The sequence below is a fragment of the Prionailurus viverrinus genome, chromosome B1 (genome assembly GCF_022837055.1).
Source record: "Prionailurus viverrinus isolate Anna chromosome B1, UM_Priviv_1.0, whole genome shotgun sequence".
NCBI classification, from domain to species: Eukaryota; Metazoa; Chordata; class Mammalia; order Carnivora; family Felidae; genus Prionailurus; species Prionailurus viverrinus.
Window position 1 is genome coordinate 40,505,336 of NC_062564.1, and position 19,459 is coordinate 40,524,794.

General features: G+C 39.7%; 1 protein-coding gene across 1 annotated transcript in view; it reads right to left on the reverse strand.

Moving 5' to 3' along the window:
- POLB (DNA polymerase beta) overlaps positions 1 to 10,669 on the reverse strand; it is a 29,997-nt gene extending 19,328 nt beyond the window's left edge. Inside the window, exons 1-5 of the mRNA XM_047856868.1 lie at positions 10,473 to 10,669; positions 10,076 to 10,133; positions 7,692 to 7,758; positions 3,524 to 3,598; positions 2,095 to 2,153 (exon numbers count right to left, since the gene is read on the reverse strand). Coding sequence (XP_047712824.1) covers positions 2,095 to 2,153; positions 3,524 to 3,598; positions 7,692 to 7,758; positions 10,076 to 10,133; positions 10,473 to 10,533 — 320 coding nt within the window. The 5' untranslated portion in view covers positions 10,534 to 10,669. The remainder of the gene's footprint in view (positions 1 to 2,094; positions 2,154 to 3,523; positions 3,599 to 7,691; positions 7,759 to 10,075; positions 10,134 to 10,472) is intronic.
- Between the last annotated feature and the right edge of the window lie 8,790 nt (positions 10,670 to 19,459).

Sequence of the window (19,459 nt, forward strand, 5' to 3'; positions counted from 1 at the left end):
AGAATAAGACAAATAAGCACCTTGGTCTTACCTACCTACTTACATTCCAGTGGGGAGAGAGAGAAAATAAATAGGTATATAAACAAATTTTTAAAGTATCAGGTAAATGAATTAAAATACAGAAAAGTGACGAGTGGCTGGGTCCTACTTTAGATTGGGTAGCAAAGGAAGGTCTCTGAAATGGTATTTAAAATTTTATGACAAAGAGTATTTGTAGAGACACAGAAACAGATATTCATAGCAGAAAGGCAATATGGCACATAACAAGTAGAACTGAATTGGGAGTCCAGAAACATGGGTTCTAATTCTGACTTTGCCAGTTACCCCACCTGCAATATTCAGTGTTTTTCCCTAGAAAAAGAAGATAATAATAACACAGATGCTCTTTAGAACAACTTCTAATACTTTAGAAAGGCCCGAAGTCCCTGAGGAGTCATGTTCATTTTCAGTACTAAGTTTAAGAATTTAATATATTTTACAATAACTTTCATCAGAATGTGGCTATTTAAAGGAACAATCACATATCTAAAAGAATGCCTCATTCCATAAAGATGCGACTTAAGCAAAGCAGTGTAGCCTTAGTGGTTTTTGTTGGTTTTTTTTTATTTTTTTAACATTTATTCATTTTTGAAAGGCAGAGAGAGACAGAGCGCGAACAGGGGAGGGGCAGAGAGAGAGGGAGACACAGAAACAGTAGCAGGCTCCAGGCTCCGAGCTATCAGCACAGAGCCCGATGCGGGGCTCGAACTTATGGACTGCGAGATCATGACCTGAGCCGAAGTCGGTCACTTAACCGATGGAGCCACCCAGGCGCCCCTGTTTGTTTGTTTTTAAGATTTTAGTTTTTAGGGGAGCCTGGGTGACTCAGTTGGGTAAGCATCCAACTTCAGCTTAGGTCATGATCTCCCAGTTTGTGAGTTTGAGCCTTGCGTCAGGTTCTGTGCTGACAGCTCAGAGCCTGGAGCCTGCTTTGGATTCTGTGTCTCCCTCTCTCTGCTCCTCCCCTACTCATGCTCTGTCTCTCTCTCAAAAATAAATGTTAAACAAAAATTAAAACAAACAAACAAAAAGATCTTAGATTTTAAAGACTGGCATATCTTGACATTTGCAAAAATGTGGCTGGAACTACAGTGTATTATGCTAAGTGAAATAAGTCAGGCAGAGAAAGACAAATACCATATGATTTCACTTGTGGAATTCAAGAAACACAATATTAACATAGGGGAAGGGAAGGAAAAGTAAGATAAAAACAAAAAGGGAAGCAAACCATAAGAAACTCTTAAAGACAGAGAACAAACTAAGGGTTGCTGGAGGTGGGTGGGGAATGGGCTAAATGGGTGATGGACATTAAGGAGGGCACTTGGGATGAGTGCTGGGTGTTATATGTACGTGATGAATCACTGAGTTCTACTCCTGAAACCAATACTATACTTTGTTAACTAACTTGGATTTAAATAAATAAATATTTTATTTTTTAAGTAATCTCTACACCCAATGTGGGGCTCAAACTCACACCTTGAGATGAAGAGTCACATGCTCCACCAAGTGAGCCAGCCAAGTGCCCCACAACCTTAATGTTTTAATGTTAATCTTTATGTTGTCAAGAAGTGTCAAAGAAGCCCCCTTTGGTGCTAACTCAAATTTTAAGATAGAGATTCCTTCATTAAAAAATGCTTGGATGCTTGTCCCAAATTTATAAGGTACTATGTTAGGTGCTATGGAAAAAAAGTTTAAATGCTTAAGATAAATATCATGCTCAGAGAGGCAAAAGAGGCATAATCTGGAGGGAGTGATAAGATGTACACAGAGCAAGTGTAGGTGGAGGTTAGAAGAAGGAGATTATATCTGACTGGGGAATCAAACTGGTTTTATGAAGGAGGTAACACTTGCCTTGGATGGACTTTGAAAGCAGAGGTAGTAAGTACCTGAAGAACCAGCCTCAGACATATAAGATATGGAAGAGTGAACTATATGGACAAAGACACAGAGATGGCAAGGTACAGGTTTTGAAGGGAAACAGAATATACTTATTCTGTCTTACATAAAAAATAAAACCAACCCTACTACTGTGTCTACTTAAAAAATACTTCTTACCCGATGCCACTAACTCGAGTCAGGAAATTGATAGATGAACTCGTATCATCCTGCCGAATCTTTAAGAAAAAAAAAAAAGTCTAATAATGATTTTGGAATGCTCTGAGGACTCAAATGATCTTATTGGAAATATACCAGTCTGCTAAGAGACCTGAGGAGCCATTTACATTTGTTTGTAAAACCATACAAAAGTATTCACAAATAACCTCAGTGGTTATAGATGAATAACAAAGCAAATGAAGATATTTCATCTCTCATTTATCCAATACTTTTAAAAGGCTTATTCATAAAAGACCATAAGTGGTATAGTTACTATCACCAGGGAGAAATAAAATCATAAAAATGCTTTAAAGAGCTTAGGAACAGAAATTCTAAAATATAACAATCTTTTATCAAAGTTTATAACCTACCTTCTGAATGATACGAGGAGCTAATTGTAATACAGCTGCTAACAGTCTCTTAAAGGACATATAGAAAGGGGCACCTGGGTGGCTCGGTTGGTTAAGTGTCCGACTTCAGCTCAGGTGATGATCTCACGAGTCATGATTTTGAGCCCTGCGTTGGGCTTTGTGCTGACAGCTCAGAGCCTGGAGCTTGCTTTGGATTCTGTGTCTTCCTCTCTCTCTGCCCCTCCCCTGCTTGTGCTCTGTTTCTCTGTCTCTCTCTCAAAAATAAGTAAATATTAAAAATAAAAACATTTTTGTGAGAAAGAGAGAAACAGAACATGAGTGGGGGAGAAGTGAGAGGGAGAGAGGGAGACACAGAATCCAAAGCAAGCTCCAGGCTGAGCTGTCAGCACAGAGCCCAACGTGGGGCTCGAACTCACGAACTGCGAGATCATGACCTGAGCCAAAGTCAGATGCCCAAAGACAGCCACCCAGGCACCCCAAAAAACATATTTTTAAAAAATAAAGGACACATAAAATAAGTGAACAATTATTATTTTAGGGGAACGATATTCAAATTAAAAAAATAGACCACTTAAAGCCATAAACTCCACTCCTCTCTTTTTCTTCTCCATCTCACCAGGTGAATGACATCAGTCATCCTGCAATGATGCTATATGATAGTTGCCCTAAAGACAGACACTAGAGGGGCACCTGGTGGCTCAGTCCATTAAGTGTCCAAATCTTGATTTCAGCTCAGGTCATAATCTCACAAATAGTGAGACTGAGCCCTGCATTGGACTCTAATAGCATGGAGTGCTATTAGCACTAATATAGCACTAAATTAGCACTAATTAGCACTAAATATTAGTGCTAACATGCTAATAGCATGGAGTCTGCTTGGGATTTTCTCTCTCCCTCTCTCTCTGTCCCTCCCCCATTCGTGCTTGCTCTCCTTCTCTTGAAATAAAAAAAAACACTAAAAAAAAAAAAAAAAAAAAGCATACACTATAATCAAATAAGCAAACAAGTTAAAATTTTACCTTTTCCAGCTTACGCAATTTTCCAGTCGCTAAAAATTCATCAATCTTTTCAGCAATTTTTGTTCCTACACCAGGCTAATAGAAAATTAAAAATATAAAACTCATATAAATATAATGCTTACCAAATCACTCAAAGATAAAGTAAAAAATGGGAAATGAAAAAAATGATCATCACATGACCAGTTTTAAAACCAAGGACACAGAAAATTGAGTCATGGTGAAAATATATTCTCCCAACAAAATCCTTAAATGACTGACAAAAGAGAAGCCCTAATAAAACAATTCTAAATGACTTATTTTTTAAATTAATTTTTGTTGTAGAAAAGAGAAATAGAATTGCAAAAAGAAAAATATTAAAATCACTTGCTAATTTCATCACCCTGAAAATTAAAATAAATTGTAATCTCATCACCTAACATCTGCTACATAGCCTTCTCTGCTTATATACATAAGCAAAGTTACATGTGCATATATGTGCATATATATATATATATATATGTACATACACACACACACACACACACACACACACACACACACACAGTTTTCTTACAAAAACAGAATCATACTGCTTTGTATTTTCTTAACTTAAAAACAGATCATGAACAAATCTCCATATCAATATATAAATACAACATCAGTATCTTTAATGGCTGCATAGTATATCACTGTACGAATGTATCATAATTTACTTAACAAATACCCTACAGGTAAACATTTAGATAGTTCACAAACTTTGATATAACCATGTCATGAATTTCCTCTAGAGCAGAGGTTCTTAAGCTTTTATATACATTATCATCACCTTGGGGATGCGGTAAAACACAGAAAGCCAATCTCACCCTAGAGTTTCTGACTTAAAAGGTCGCATTTCTTTCTTCTCTTCCCTTCTCTCCCGTTCCCTTCTTTTTCTTTCTTTCTTTCTTTCTTTCTTTCTTTCTTTCTTTCTTTCTTTCTTTCTTTCTCTCTCTCTCTCTCTCTCTCTCTCCTTCCTTCCTTCCTTCCTTCCTTCCTTCCTTCCTTCCTTCCTTCCTTCTTTTTAAAGTAAACTCTACATCTAACGTGGGGCTTGAACTCACAACCCTGACACGCTCTACCAACTAAGTCAGCCAGCTCCCCCAGTAGGTTGCATTTCTAACAAGTTCCCAGGTAGTGATGCTGCTGCTGGTCTACGTACCACACTGAGAACCACTGCTCTAGAACTGTATAGTTCAACACGGTAGCCACCAGCCACATGAGACGATCTAAGTTTACATGATTAAAGTGAAAAAATGCAATCCCTGAGTCACATTAGCCACACTTTAAGAGCTCACTAGCCAAATGCAGCTCATGGTTATTGTGATGGATAGCACTGCTCTAGAACATAAGCCCTATGAGAGCAGAGATCCTGTCTTTTTACTGCTTCACCTGAAGCACCAGGAGAATACGTGGCATACAGGTGCAGAACGAATGATGCTTATATACATCCATCTCTACTGGTTTCCTCAGGATAAATTCCTCAAAGTAAAATTGTTGGGACAAAGGAGATAGGCATTTTGCCAACATTCTGCCAAATTATCCTTCAGAAAAGCTGTAAATAACCAAGATTTCCATCATTAGTAACTGTATGTCTTTTTCCACATCTTTATCCATACTGTATATTATATTTGATAGTTTGATAACACCATACAGCATCTTGTTTTAATTTGCAACTCTGATTATTGGTCAAGTTGAACACTTTTTTCATGTTTTTTTCCTTTTTATTTTTTCCCTTTAAATAAGTTTTTATAGTAGTTACAGGTTCATGGCAAAATTGATCACTAAGTACGGAGTTCCCGCATACCCTCAGCCCCCACACACACATAGCCTCCACAACTATCAACATCCCCCACCACAACACTACCTTTATTATAACTGATGAACCTACATTGAAACATCATCATCAAAGCCCACAGTTTACATTAGTGCTCACTCTTGGTGGTATTGGTCCTTTTAAGTTAAATGTTCAAGTGCACAACATGTGTGCCAGTTATTTCCTATTGTCTCTTAGCCCTATGTATACCCTTCCATATTCTTGATTTATTTAATGCTTAATAAGTGTTCCAGGACTACTGAACACATATTCAAGTTCTGAAAACAGCAATTACCAGATAGAAATGAACAAGATTTAGGAAGCAGAACAGACTAGAAAATGGAAACTGCTCAGGTTTCTCATTTTCTTTATCAGAAGACACATACTGACCTGAAGCAATTTAAGCCTAGGCTATTTCCTATACCTAACATTAAGGATTAAGAGGCAAACACTCATTCTGGAAATATCACACTTCTAGAATTATTGAGAAGCACTCATATGTGCCAAAGAGTAGGTTGGTGATTTTTAATATAATAGTGGAAAGGAATAATGATGTGATATTCATATTTTCTATCTAATGTTTATTTTTTGGAGAGAGCATGCACGCACACACGCATAAGTGGGGGAGGGAGAGAGAGACAGAATCTGAAGCAAGCTCCAGGCTCTGAGCTGTCAGCACAGAGCCTGACACAGGGCTTGAACTCACGAACCATGAGATCATGACCTGAGCTGAAGTCAGACACTTAACCAAATGAGCCACCGAGGTGCCCCTATGTGATTTTCATATTAAGTCCAGTCTCATGTAAAAGGAATTTTGGATACTTTTGTGGGTTTTTTTTTTTTTAGAGATATACCATAAGCTCAGATTTGGGATGAAGTGCATTAAAGCTTGTCAAAAGTTTGAATCTAATAAATGAGCAGGTAATTAACATAAAAAAGGAAAGTCAATAGTGATAAAAGGGGAACAGAATGGAAGCAGAAGTGGCTCCTGAGGTTAACACTGGGTCAGTTCACCAGGAAAGAAACTCAGAATTAAAGTCCAATGTATTTATAACTTCCTTGGCTAGTCTATTTGGGGAGGATATACTGAAGTTGAGAACTGTCTATTGGTACAAAAGATTTAAAACCTATACACCAGGACATGATTAGTATTGAGTAATTAATTCAAGATGAAGATGTGGCACATGATTAATGTGGATAATCTGTCACTCAATCATAAGATGTACAAGATTTATGGTAATTTCACGACTCTGAAAGGTGAAAATACGGGACAGTTATGGCTCATATTTTGAAGGCTCTCATGAGAAAATTAAGGACAATCAAATATTGATAACTTAAATTCTAGAGGACTTTTGTGAACACAAATGGGTAAAGAATAACAAAAGAAGGTGATAACTGTCAGGACTTAGACCAATCAAAAGCCACGTCAGTTTGACATCTTTAACAAAAGATGAATTAAGATATGGTCCTCAATTTTCAGGAACTTAGAATCTTTTAGTGAGATTTAGATGAAAGAAAACAATCTATCAGGGGCGCCTGGGTGGTTCAGTAGGTTAAACGGCCGACATCAGCTAAGGTCATGATCTCGTGGTTTGTGGTTTCGAGCCCTGCGTCAGCTCTGTGCTGACAGCTCGAAGCCTGGAGCCTGCTTCAGAGTCTGTGTGTCTCTCTCTCTCTCTCTGCTCCTCCTCCACTCCTGCTCTGTCACTTTCTCTCAAAAAAATTAAATAAACATTAAAAAAAAAAAGAAAGAGAACAACATGTAGACTTTCCTAGTATATTCTTGGCAATACAAATATAAATTAGCAAGAGCCATGACCCTCTAGAAATTGTGATACACACAGTGACAGAGCATATAGGGCTTCAAGAAAATTACAGACAAGAGGGCTAAATGCGTTAATATACTAAGGGGCTCAATTATGTGATTAGTAGGTAAGATCTCTTTGGGAACACCAACTCTCACTAACTCACATAAATTCTTATACCTGTTATCAGAAAAAGAGCTAGGGACCAGACATGCCAATACGTTCTGTCACCACATTCTTGAGGACTAACCCTCAAGCTGAAATTCAGTGTGATTACATATGTATATGGCAGGGTATAGAAAAAAATTATAATTACATATATTTAAAGCAGAATTTCAATCTACACCCTCCACACTTTAACAATGAAACAGTATGACTGATATAGCATTAATATTATTCCAAGAAATCAGGAGCAGTGAAATCTGCGTATGTGGATCAAGGAAGCTTTGGAGAGGCAAATTTAATTTTCCAGTGGAACCCATCAAATTTGTACATGTGTGAACTCTACAATCAGCTTGCTCACTAAACTTACCAACTTCTTAGCTTCTGCTCCACTCTTTATTTTGTGTGGGTACTTTGCAATCACAGATGCTGCTTTTCTATAAGAGGAAAAAAAAAAAAAGAAAAGAAAATCAGTTAGTTACAAATCCAGGGAGGTCTTAATTTTTCTTAAACTGGAACACATATACAAGCAAATATTTAGCTCAAACTTTATCATAATAACTAATTTTCCACATCTGTGTCAAACTTAAAAAACTCAGATGAAATGACAGACCACCTGCATATCTTTTAGAAGTATTTTGAAAATCCTCACATTTGAGGATAGCATAATTTTAACTGTATATGTGAAACTAGGGAGATTCAGCAGACCAGTAGCCTTTCCTTTTGGGGATAAGCTAGTTTTCAGAAATTGTTTGTAACTCTCATAAAAATGTGCCACCTGGTGGTATTTAGACTACTAGATACCAAAGGGGTTTATGGATGGTTATTTTTAAATTCATGGCCTAAAATTCCAACTGCATTCCGCCATGTCCTTATAGTTATATTCTTTTTTTCATTGCTCTCATCTCAGTTCTGCATAAAGCACTGACCTGTGATTCTTGCCCATCTCCACACACATCCAGCTCAATAATCTGGTGACACATTGGGCACACCCTGGGAGCTTACCGATGGTATCCTGTCTGTAATTTCAGTGCTAAATATAGTTTAGCAATGATGCTGATAAAAAAGCCAGAGTACATCTAAGTCTAAAGCATAAATATCAGGTAGTCTTTGCATCCTTGGTTTTTCATTCTGTTCTAATACATACAGACCTTTAGATTTGGATTTCAACCTCTATTAGCATGTAACTGATGATGAGTCTGGAAAGGTATGTTGAGGACAGTTTGTTGAGGGAACTGTTTCAGTAAGGACAAGTAGTACCAGACAACTGGCATTATGGAGCAAAGCCTGAAGGGAAAAAGAATTAATCCTGAAAGGCCTTCTGGAAGAATGGCAGGATCAGACAACTATTTTCAAAAGAATATATTGGCCACAATCAAGAGAAATGTATATCTGGGTAGGGAAATACATGCAGGCATCACCTGATTTTCCAGACTGATTTCCTCATTCCGACCATATTCCATAAGCAAACTGAACTACTGACTTCCTGGAAAATGTCATACTCCTCAGGTCTCAATACCTTGACACATATTGTTTCCTTTCTTAGACTATTCTTCCTTTCACTTATCCCTTGACAGGCTCCTTCAAAACTAAACATCTCCTCTCTGAAGCCTGGCGTGACATAAAATGTAGGGTTGAATATCTCTGATTTTTAGATCTTCAAATGTGTGGATGATAGAACAATTATATTTTTTTTGATAGAACAATTACTTTAAACAGGAAGTCATAAAAGATAAGGTAAGAAGCATAATCAGTTTTGAATTTTGAATGAATTTGGAATGAGGTTAATTTTGAAAGGGTGGAGATAAAGGTAATAGCAGCCTAAAAATCTGAAGAAAAGTCAATGAGATACAGATTTGGAGTCAATGACATAACCAGTATCCAAAGCCAAGAATGTTAAGACTGCCAGGGAAAGTATGAAAATGAGAAAAAAGGACAAAAGGCAGACCTCTGGGAACTCCTAGCATTGGAATACAGGAGGTGAAAGAACAGACAGAAGTGCCATCGCAGAATTCAAGGTTAAGACTTGAATGCAATGAGCTAATGGTGGATGCCAGTGAGAGTTCAATAAGGTGAGATGTAGGTGACAGCATTTTCAGAGGAATGGCAGGATGACAATTATACCACAGTGAGATAATGAATGACCAGGGCTGAGAAAATCCAGACAAGAAACAGATTATTCAAGAAGCTTAACTGTAAAGTGGAGGAAAGAGACAGGAGCTAGCTAGAGGGTAGAGGGAAGTTAAGAAGGCTGTTTTGTTTTTGCTTGTAAGAGCTGAGGGACTTAGGACATGTTTGTGAGCTAAGGGGCACAAGTAACTGCATGTGGGAATAATGGCTATGATAAGGGTCCTGGTGAGATGGACAGGATAGAATGGATCCAAGGATCGGCCAAACACCAACCAGATGAAAATCTGATTCCATGAATTTCATAGCACAGACCTCATACACTGTCTTTCATTATGGCTTAAAATCAAACTGCATTTTCAGCAATTCATATTTGATGATAGGAAAAACACACATCAGCTACACCTATTTTGCAATCAGATTGGGAACCGATTAGAAACGATCCTACAGAGCTCTGCCCAAATTATCCCAGAAATATTGTAGTAAGGTACAACCACAGAGTCAATACCCTCAGTTGTTGGTTTTTTCTCCTCTTGCATATGATCCAAATATCCACTGGCCCCTCAGCCCTGTTAACTGCCACACATCCCAGGATGCATGCTACCAGAGAATGCTGCACCGTCCCACCTGTAAGCATTGTACTTGTGGATTGCCTGGTTCACGTTCTTCTCAAAGTTTGCGAGTTCTGCAAAGGCAACAAGAGGCTCGGGTCAACAAGAACCACGAGTAAACAAACGAAAACTGAGTTTTCCAGAAGGGGATGTAACAACTTCTTAAGGGACAGTGACCCTACGCTTCTACACGGGCCAGGCCAAAGACAGCCCAAACAGTGACACAGGAGTCCCCTGGAGGACTGACATTCAGCCACCAGCAATGGGCGCTGAAGGAAGATACGTACGGAAGACTACCCGCTGCAAGGGGCCAGACCCATCTACAGGGCTGTGGGGACAGGAGAGAAGGACGGGAAGGCAGTGAGGTAGGAAGAAAGGAGAAGAAAGCCAGCGGCGCCTGGCGCGGCGCTAACCTGTGAGCATGTCCGTGATTCCCCCGTTCAGCGACTCCTGTGGCGCCTTCCGTTTGCTCATGGTGGCCTGCACCCGAGGACCGCAGAGTGCTCAAAGCCGCGGACTGGCCCCCTCTCCCAGCTTTAAGGAGGGGCCGGGACTTGGAGAGGGGGGCAGGACCAACCCAGCCCTGGCAAAGCCAGCGCGACCTACTGAACAATGGCTGCCTCTGACAGGGGGCGCGGTGCGCGGCGCGCGTGGTGACGTCACGCGCTGGGGGCGGTGCCGGGGGCGGGGCTCTCGCGGCTCTTGCTGGGTGCGAGAGAGACGGGAACCACCCGGTGCAGGAGACCTGAAAGAGAAAGCTGGGCGAGATGGTTGGTTTCGTAACGGGGTTTCCGTGGGAATACCTGGATTCTTAACAAGACAGTGTCTGTTTTCCCAGTACGTTTCTCTGGAATCCTCTCCCCAGAAGGGGAAAACTAAGGAGTCCGACTTTGTGAAGTCAACTCAGGTAGTCGGGTGGGAGATAGCATACCGAGGATACTTTTGTGCACATATTGTATGTGCACAATAATAGTTATTGAATGCACGAGGATAAGAGGCAAACACTGGCATCATACTTACTTGTGAAAACTTTCAGTAAGAATATGGTACCAGTGCACTGCAGTGGAGTTCCGTACTAGAGAGCAGGCGGAACCTAGAATAAAATACGCCGTATTATAGGGAAGCCTCCTATAGTAAACTTTTAACAGATATGCCCGCCAATGTCAGAGTGTTTTATTTCTTATTCCCCTGCCTTTTGCGGTAGGGGCTAAAGAGAAAACAGTAGGATGCGGAGAAGTGCTTAACCTAGATAATGAGCAATGAAAATGTCATTAAAACATATGACCTGGACACCTGGCTCAGTCGGTGGAACATGCTACTCTTGATCTTGGGGTTGTGGGTTGCCACTCTTGATCTTGAGATGGTGGGTTGGAGCACCAAGTTGGGTGTAGAGAGTACTTAAAAATAAAATCTTAATGGTGTAAGGGTTAAATTGTAGTGTAGGGCTAATGCTTAGCTTGAAAAATAACAGCTTTGTGTTGACACTGAAGGTTAAGAGATAACAGCCTTGCTTTGCTCTGGTAAACTATGCCTCATACCCTTGTAAATTAGGCTTCACCAATTAAGGAAACAAAAGTTCAAAGAAAAGAGCATCAGAGGCAGGGTCAAGGAGATCCAGTGGTTGCAACTTAGAGGCAGAAAGTCTAAAGTAAACACCTCATTAGGCAACTGTTTCTAACTCACCTGGAACCTGTTTCTTTGTTCTGTTCCCAGGTGATGATAAAACGATGTGATCGGTTATAAAAACTCTGTACCCCGGCTGTTCGGGGCCGCACTCTTATCAAAAGTGTTGGTCCCGATCGGTAGGCCTTGCCTCTCATTGTAATAAACTTTGTTGTGACTGTCACTGGTGCCCGTAGCATTCTGTTTCAGGAGTCGTGTGGATGCAATAATGGGAGCCTGGGAGGCTCGGTTAAGCGCCAGACTTTGGTTCAGGACATAATCTCATGGTTTGTGAGTTAGAGCCCCACATAGGGCTCTCTGCTGTCATCGAGGAGCCCGCTTTGGTTCCTCTGTCCCTTCCCTGCTTGCATTGTCTCTTCCTCTCCCTCTGTCTCTCAAAAGTGAACATTAAAAAAAATAAATAAAATCTTAAAAAAAAAAAAAACAACCATGATGACCTGTATCTGAGAAATGTACAGTTCTGCTTGAAAAACGGATATGTGACATCAATATTTTCACAGGTGTTTCTCTTGGGTTCATACTGAACTGCCAATTCCAGGCAATTGCTTTGTACAAAGTAAATAAAATGAAAAGCTTATTACAAAATAATACATGGGTGCTGTAGAAATATTTGAAAATGTATAAATGGAGAAAAGAAAATTAAACAATTATCTCACCATCCAGCTTAACCATGATTAATTTTTTAGAACATACTTCTAGTATTATAATCTAGTCCTTTAAAAATTACCATTATTTCAGACACTCAGATCAATGGAATAGAATAGAGAACCCAGAAATGGACCCACAAACGTATGGCCAACTAATCTTTGACAAAGCAGGAAAGAATATCCAGTGGAATAAAGACAGTCTCTTCAGCAAGTGGTGCTGGGAAAACTGGACAGCAACATGCAGAAGAATGAACCTGGACCACTTTCTTACACCATATACAAAAATAAACTCAAAATGGATGAAAGACCTCAATGTAAGACAGGAAGCCATCAAAATCCTGGAGGAGAAAGCAGGCAAAACCCCCTTTGATCTTGCCCGCAGCAAGTTCTTACTCACACGTCTCTCTCTGGAGGCAAGGGAAACAAAAGCAAAAATGAACTATTGGGACTTCATCAAAATAAAAAGCTTCTGGGGGCGCCTGGGTGGCGCAGTCGGTTAAGCGTCCGACTTCACCCAGGTCACGATCTCGCGGTCCGTGAGTTCGAGCCCCGCGTCGGGCTCTGGGCTGATGGCTCAGAGCCTGGAGCCTGTTTCCGATTCTGTGTCTCCCTCTCTCTCTGCCCCTCCCCCGTTCATGCTCTGTCTCTCTCTGTCCCAAAAATAAATAAACGTTGAAAAAAAAATAATGTTTTTTTTATAAAAGAAAAAAAAAAGAAAAAGAAATAAATAAAAAGCTTCTGCACAGTGAAGGAAACAATCAGCAAAACTAAAAGGCAACCGATAGAATGGGAGAAGATATTTGCAAATGATATATCAGATAAAGGGTTAGTATCCAAAATCTATAAATAACTTATCAAACTCAACACCCAAAAAACAAATAATCCAGTGAAGAAGTGGGCAAAAGACATGAATAGACACTTCTCCAAAGAAGACATCCAGATGGCTAACTGACACATGAGAAAATGCTCAACATCACTCATCATCAGGGAAATACAAATTAAAAACACAATGAGGTACCACCTTACACCTGTCAGAATGGCTACCATTAACAACTCAGGCAACAACAGATGTTGGCAAGGATGCAGAGAAAGAGGATCTCTTTTGCATTGTTGGAAGGAACGCAAGCTGGTGCAGCCACTCTGGAAAACAGTATGGAGGTTCCTCAAAAAACTAAAAATAGGGGCACCTGGGTGGCTCAGTCAGTTAAGCGTCCAACTTCAGCTCAGGTCACAATCTCACGGACCGTGAGTTTGAGCCCCGCGTCAGGCTCTGGGCTGATGGCTCAGAGCCTGGAGCCTGCTTCTGGTTCTGTGTCTCCCTCTGTCTCTGCCCCTCCCCCGTTCATACTCTTTCTCTCTCTGTCTCAAAAATAAATAAACGTTAAAAAAAATAAAAAAAAATAAAAAACTAAAAATAGAACTACCCTACAACCCAGCAAATGCACTACTAGGCATTTATCCAAGGGATACAGGTGTGCTGTTTCAAAGGGACACATGCACCCCTATGTTTATAGCAGCACTATCCACAATAGCCAAAGTATGGAAAGAGCCCAAATGTCCATCAATGGATGAATGGATAAAGAAGATGTGGTATATATATATATACAATGAAGTATTACTCAGCAATCAAAAAGAATGAAATCTTGCCATTTGCAACTATGTGGATGGAACTGGAGGGTATTATGCCAAGTGAAAATAGTAAGAGAAAGACAAAAATCATATGACTTCACTCATATGAGGACTTTAAGAGACAAACTTAAAGTGGGAGGGGGGAATGGGCTAAATGGGTAAGGGGTATTAAGGAATCTACTCCTGAAATCATTGCTTCACTATATGCTAACGAATTTGGATGTAAATTTTAAAAAATAAAAAATAAAGTTAAAAAAATTACCATTATTTTAAAATTATTTTTTAATGTTTATTTTTGAGAGAGAGAGAGAGAGAGAGAGAGAGCAAGTGGGGTAGGAACAGAGAGAGAGAGGGAGACACAGAATCCGAAGCAGGCTCCAGGCTCTGAGCCATCAGCACAGAGCCTGATGTGGGACTCGAACTCACAAACCTCAAGATCATGACCTGAGCTGAAGTCAGAGGCTTACCCAACTGAACCACTCAGGTGCCCCACCATTATTTTTCAGTAATGGAATAATGCTTTAGATACAAGTAATTTCCTTGATTAGCAAGGTTGTGGTTGTTTGTTTCTTCATAATATTAGTGTATATCTTAAATTATCCTTATTGGATATTTGTGTTTCTTTTATGAATTTCCTATCTATATATCCTTTGTTCACTTTTTTATTGGGATAGTTGTCCATTATTAATTTGTTAGCTCTTTTATATATATAAGTATTAATCTTTTTGTATATTATATTTGTATGTTATTTGTAAATGTTTGTGTTTTCCCAACTTGTCCCTTGCCTTTTTTTTTAAGTTTATTTATTTATTTTGAGAAAGAGAGAGTGCATGAGTAGGAGAGAGGCAGAGAGAGAGGGAGAGAGAATTTCAAGCAGGCTCCACACTGTCAGTGCAGAGCCTAATTCAAGGCTCCAACTCCGAGACGGTGAGATCATGACCTTAGCCAAAATCAAGAGTGGATGCTTAACTGACTGAGCCACCCAGGTGCCCCTCTCTCTTCCCTTTATAACATAACTTCTTTTTTTTTTAATTTAATTTAATTTTATTTTATTTTATTTTTTAATGAAATTTATTGACAAATTGGTTTCCATACAACACCCAGTGCTCATCCCAAAAGGTGCCCTCCTCAATACCCATCACCCACCCTCTCCTCCCTCCCACCCCCCATCAACCCTCAGTTTGTTCTCAGTTTTTAACAGTCTCTTATGCTTTGGCTCTCTCCCACGCTAACCTCTTTTTTTTTTTTTTCTTCCCCTCCCCCATGGGTTCCTGTTAAGTTTCTCAGGATCCACATAAGAGTGAAACCATATGGTATCTGTCTTTCTCTGTATGGCTTATTTCACTTAGCATCACACTCTCCAGTTCCATCCACGTTGCTACAAAAGGCCATATTTCATTTTTTCTCATTGCCACGTAATATTCCATTGTGTATATAAACCACAATTTCTTTATCCATTCATCAGTTGATGGACATTTAGGCTCTTTTCATAATTTGGCTATTGTTGAGAGTGCTGCTATGAACATTGGGGTACAAGTGGCCCTATGCATCAGTACTCCTGTATCCCTTGGATAAATTCCTAGCAGTGCTATTGCTGGGTCATAGGGTAGGTCTATTTTTAATTTTCTGAGGAACCTCCACACTGCTTTCCAGAGCGGCTGCACCAATTTGCATTCCCACCAACAGTGCAAGAGGGTTCCCGTTTCTCCACATCCTCGCCAGCATCTATAGTCTCCTGATTTGTTCATTTTGGCCACTCTGACTGGCGTGAGGTGATACCTGAGTGTGGTTTTGATTTGTATTTCCCTGATAAGGAGCGACGCTGAACATCTTTTCATGTGCCTGTTGGCCATCCGGATGTCTTCTTTAGAGAAGTGTCTATTCATGTTTTCTGCCCATTTCTTCACTGGGTTATTTGTTTTTCGGGTGTGGAGTTTGGTGAGCTCTTTATAGATTTTGGATACTAGCCCTTTGTCCGATATGTCATTTGCGAATATCTTTTCCCATTCCGTTGGTTGCCTTTTCGTTTTGTTGGTTGTTTCCTTTGCTGTGCAGAAGCTTTTTATCTTCATAAGGTCCCAGTAATTCACTTTTGCTTTTAATTCCCTTGCCTTTGGGGATGTGTCGAGTAAGAGATTGCTACGGCTGAGGTCAGAGAGGTCTTTTCCTGCTTTCTCCTCTAAGGTTTTGATGGTTTCCTGTCTCACATTTAGGTCCTTTATCCATTTTGAGTTTATTTTTGTGAATGGTGTGAGAAAGTGGTCTAGTTTCAACCTTCTGCATGTTGCTGTCCAGTTCTCCCAGCACCATTTGTTAAAGAGGCTGTCTTTTTTCCATTGGATGTTCTTTCCTGCTTTGTCAAAGATGAGTTGGCCATACGTTTGTGGGTCTAGTTCTGGGGTTTCTATTCTATTCCATTGGTCTATGTGTCTGTTTTTGTGCCATATAACATAACTTCTTAACACCTTGATTACCACCTTCATTTAGATATATGAGTCATCTTAGTATTTTTCTCTGTTCAGCTTTTTTCCCATCCAGTTCCTTCCTATTCCAGGCTATATTCATATTATTTTGTTCTGAAAAATGATCATCCCTCATTAAATAAAAAAGTTTTTATTCGACTTTGAATAATGACAGTTGCAACTTTAGGGAACTGTGGGATCATTTTTTATGTAAGTATTACGAGCATTTTACAGGAGTATTATACCATTTTTATATGAGTATAAAATACTCATTTTATACGAGGATTATACTTTTTAAGAATCAATGCCAGAGAATCCAAGGAAAGTGGTCATCTCTCCTCATCTTCTTGGACCATTTGATCTACTTTGTAACATTTGATCTACTTTGACTACTCTCTTCTTGAAATGATTTGTTTTAGATTGGCTTCTGAGACAGCACATGCCTTGGGTGTTCCTTCTTCCTTCATAGCCACTCCTTCTCAAGTTTTTGTTCTGCTTTTTTGTTCTTATTCCCAGTTCCTCCTCCACTCTCCAGCCTTTATAGGAAAGTGCCTCAGGCCTTTCTCCTCTAACCAGCTTTTCCACTTTGTCCAGTCTCACCTTTTAAAATGCCATGCCAGCTCAAAGACTCCTAAATTGATATTTCTAGCCCTGACCTCTCTCTTGAGTTCCAGTCTCATATATCAAACTTCCAGCTGGATGTCTCTAGTTATTCATAATAAGCATCTCACAAATACATGTCTTAAAGAACTCTTGAATTTTTGCTCCACTAACTTCTTAACTTTTCCCCAGTTTACTTAATGACATTTTAATCCACCCTGCCATCAGGCAAAACCCTAGGAACCATTCTTAATGGCTCTTTTCATATCCCACATCCAGTCTGTCAAGTCTTGCCTGTTCTGTCTCCAGAATATGTGCTCTGAATTGGATGGCCACTCACCACCTCTACTGCCACTACTCTAATCCAGTCTACCACGATCTGCCTCCCCGATTGCTGCCATAGTCTCCAGAGTGGGCTTCCTTGTTTTGCTCTTATCCCCTGAAGGCCATTCTCCAAATAGGACAAAGGTAGGGGCACCTGGGTGGCTCAGTTGGTTAATCATCTAACTTCAACTCAGGTCATGATCTCACGGTTCTTGAGTTCAAGCCCTGTGCCAGGCTCTGAGCTGGAGCCTAGTTCAGATTCTGCGTCTTGATCTCTCTCTACCTCTTGCCCACTCATGCTCTGTCTCTCTCTCTCAAAAATAAACATTAAAAAATTTTTTTAAAAAGGACAAAAGTAGTCTTTTGAAAATGTATATCAGTATATGTTATTCATTTGCTTAAATACCCTCTCATTGCACTTAGAATAAATTCCAAATTCCTTCCCAGGGCCTGCAAGGTCTAATGTGATCTACCTCCTTTCAACTCTTTTACTCCAGTTCTTGCCACTTTTCCCTTTGTTAGTGCACACATGTCGTTATGTAGCACACACATGTACCTGCTTCAGGGTTCTTTTCTCATTGTTCAGGGCTTTGCCTGGCTGCCTTCACATCGTTCCAGTCTCAGCCGGGTAGTCACATCGCTGTCACATTCCTGAGCAACAACACCCACGCCCTCTCTATTACTGCGGAATTACTCCACTCCATGAAAATGATTGGAAACTTACACATGTATTATTTGCCTACTTCCTACTCCCTGCTCTATTTTTTCCTCCCCTAATGTGAATTGTAAGCTCCATCACAGTAGGACTTAATTTTTGTTTGCCGCAGAGTAGGTAATAAATATGTACTGAATGAACATCCTAAATTGCAATTTTGCTTAAATGTCAAATATTTTAAATTACAGAAGAGATTGACACATCATGATGTAGGGGGACTGAGGGGTTTCCTGGGATGCAGAATTTTCAGGGCTCAAACCGAGAAAGTTCTGAACTAACTGAAACAAGTTGATTACACTGACATGTTACCCTTAGATATGTCACTAACAAAACCTAATTTGGAAAAAAACACTGAGCATTGTTTAAGGGCCCCTAACTGGATAACTTTTTTTCTAAGTAAACTTTTATTGAATCAGATTCAGCATAGTAGGGGAAAAGGAGTAAGAGGGATTAAAAGATTAAAAGCCATATAACTTGTGAAAACTGCAAAGATTCACACAATTTCAAAGGAGTGAGCCAAAGTTGGTTGGGGGTGATAGAGTAAATCAAATGATAGAAGTCCTCAAATTTCCACACAGAAATAACGTTTTGGCTTTTACAAAAAAAAACAAAAACAAAAACAAAAACAAAAAACCAACTCAAAAAACCCCAACATTCTCTACCTTAGAAGTTACAAGTCTGGGAAAATGAGAAGAACTCCCTTGACTGATGATATTTTGGAAATATGAACTGTCAGTTTTCTCTTCCCTTCTACCCATCCCAAGCAAATACTTTTACTTGTTTCATTTCCTCAGCATAAGGAAGAGACAGAACTGAAAGCCCCTAGTCTCTCATTTCAGGATTCCAAAAACCTAAACCCTTTAAAGAGATAGTGCTAAGCACTTCTGACGAAATATGCATGAGCTAGAAAGTGCTCATTCATGCAACATACCTTTATTGAACACCTGTCAAGTGCCAAGCCCTGCTTTGGGTGCTGTGTATATAGCAACCAACAGACCAAGTCCCATCTTGTGGAGCTTTTTAATGGGGGTGTGGAGGGACAAATAAATACATTAGGTGGTGATAGTGGCATAAAAACAGATAAGTCAAGATAACAAAGTTACACAGGGAAGTCCTTGGGTGGTGGGGTAAGAGATGGGTACCAGTATAGAGAGGATGTCCTATAAAGGCCTCTGATAAGGCTACATTATGAACAGAAATGTAAAGGAAAAGGAAAGGAGCCATGAGGGTATCTGGGAGAGAAAGTGATCCAGGCAGAGGGAAAAGCAGTTGTAGACTCTAAGGCTGAAACTAAAAAGTTCTAGGCAAGTTGATACAAAGTATGTGACCATTTTAACATA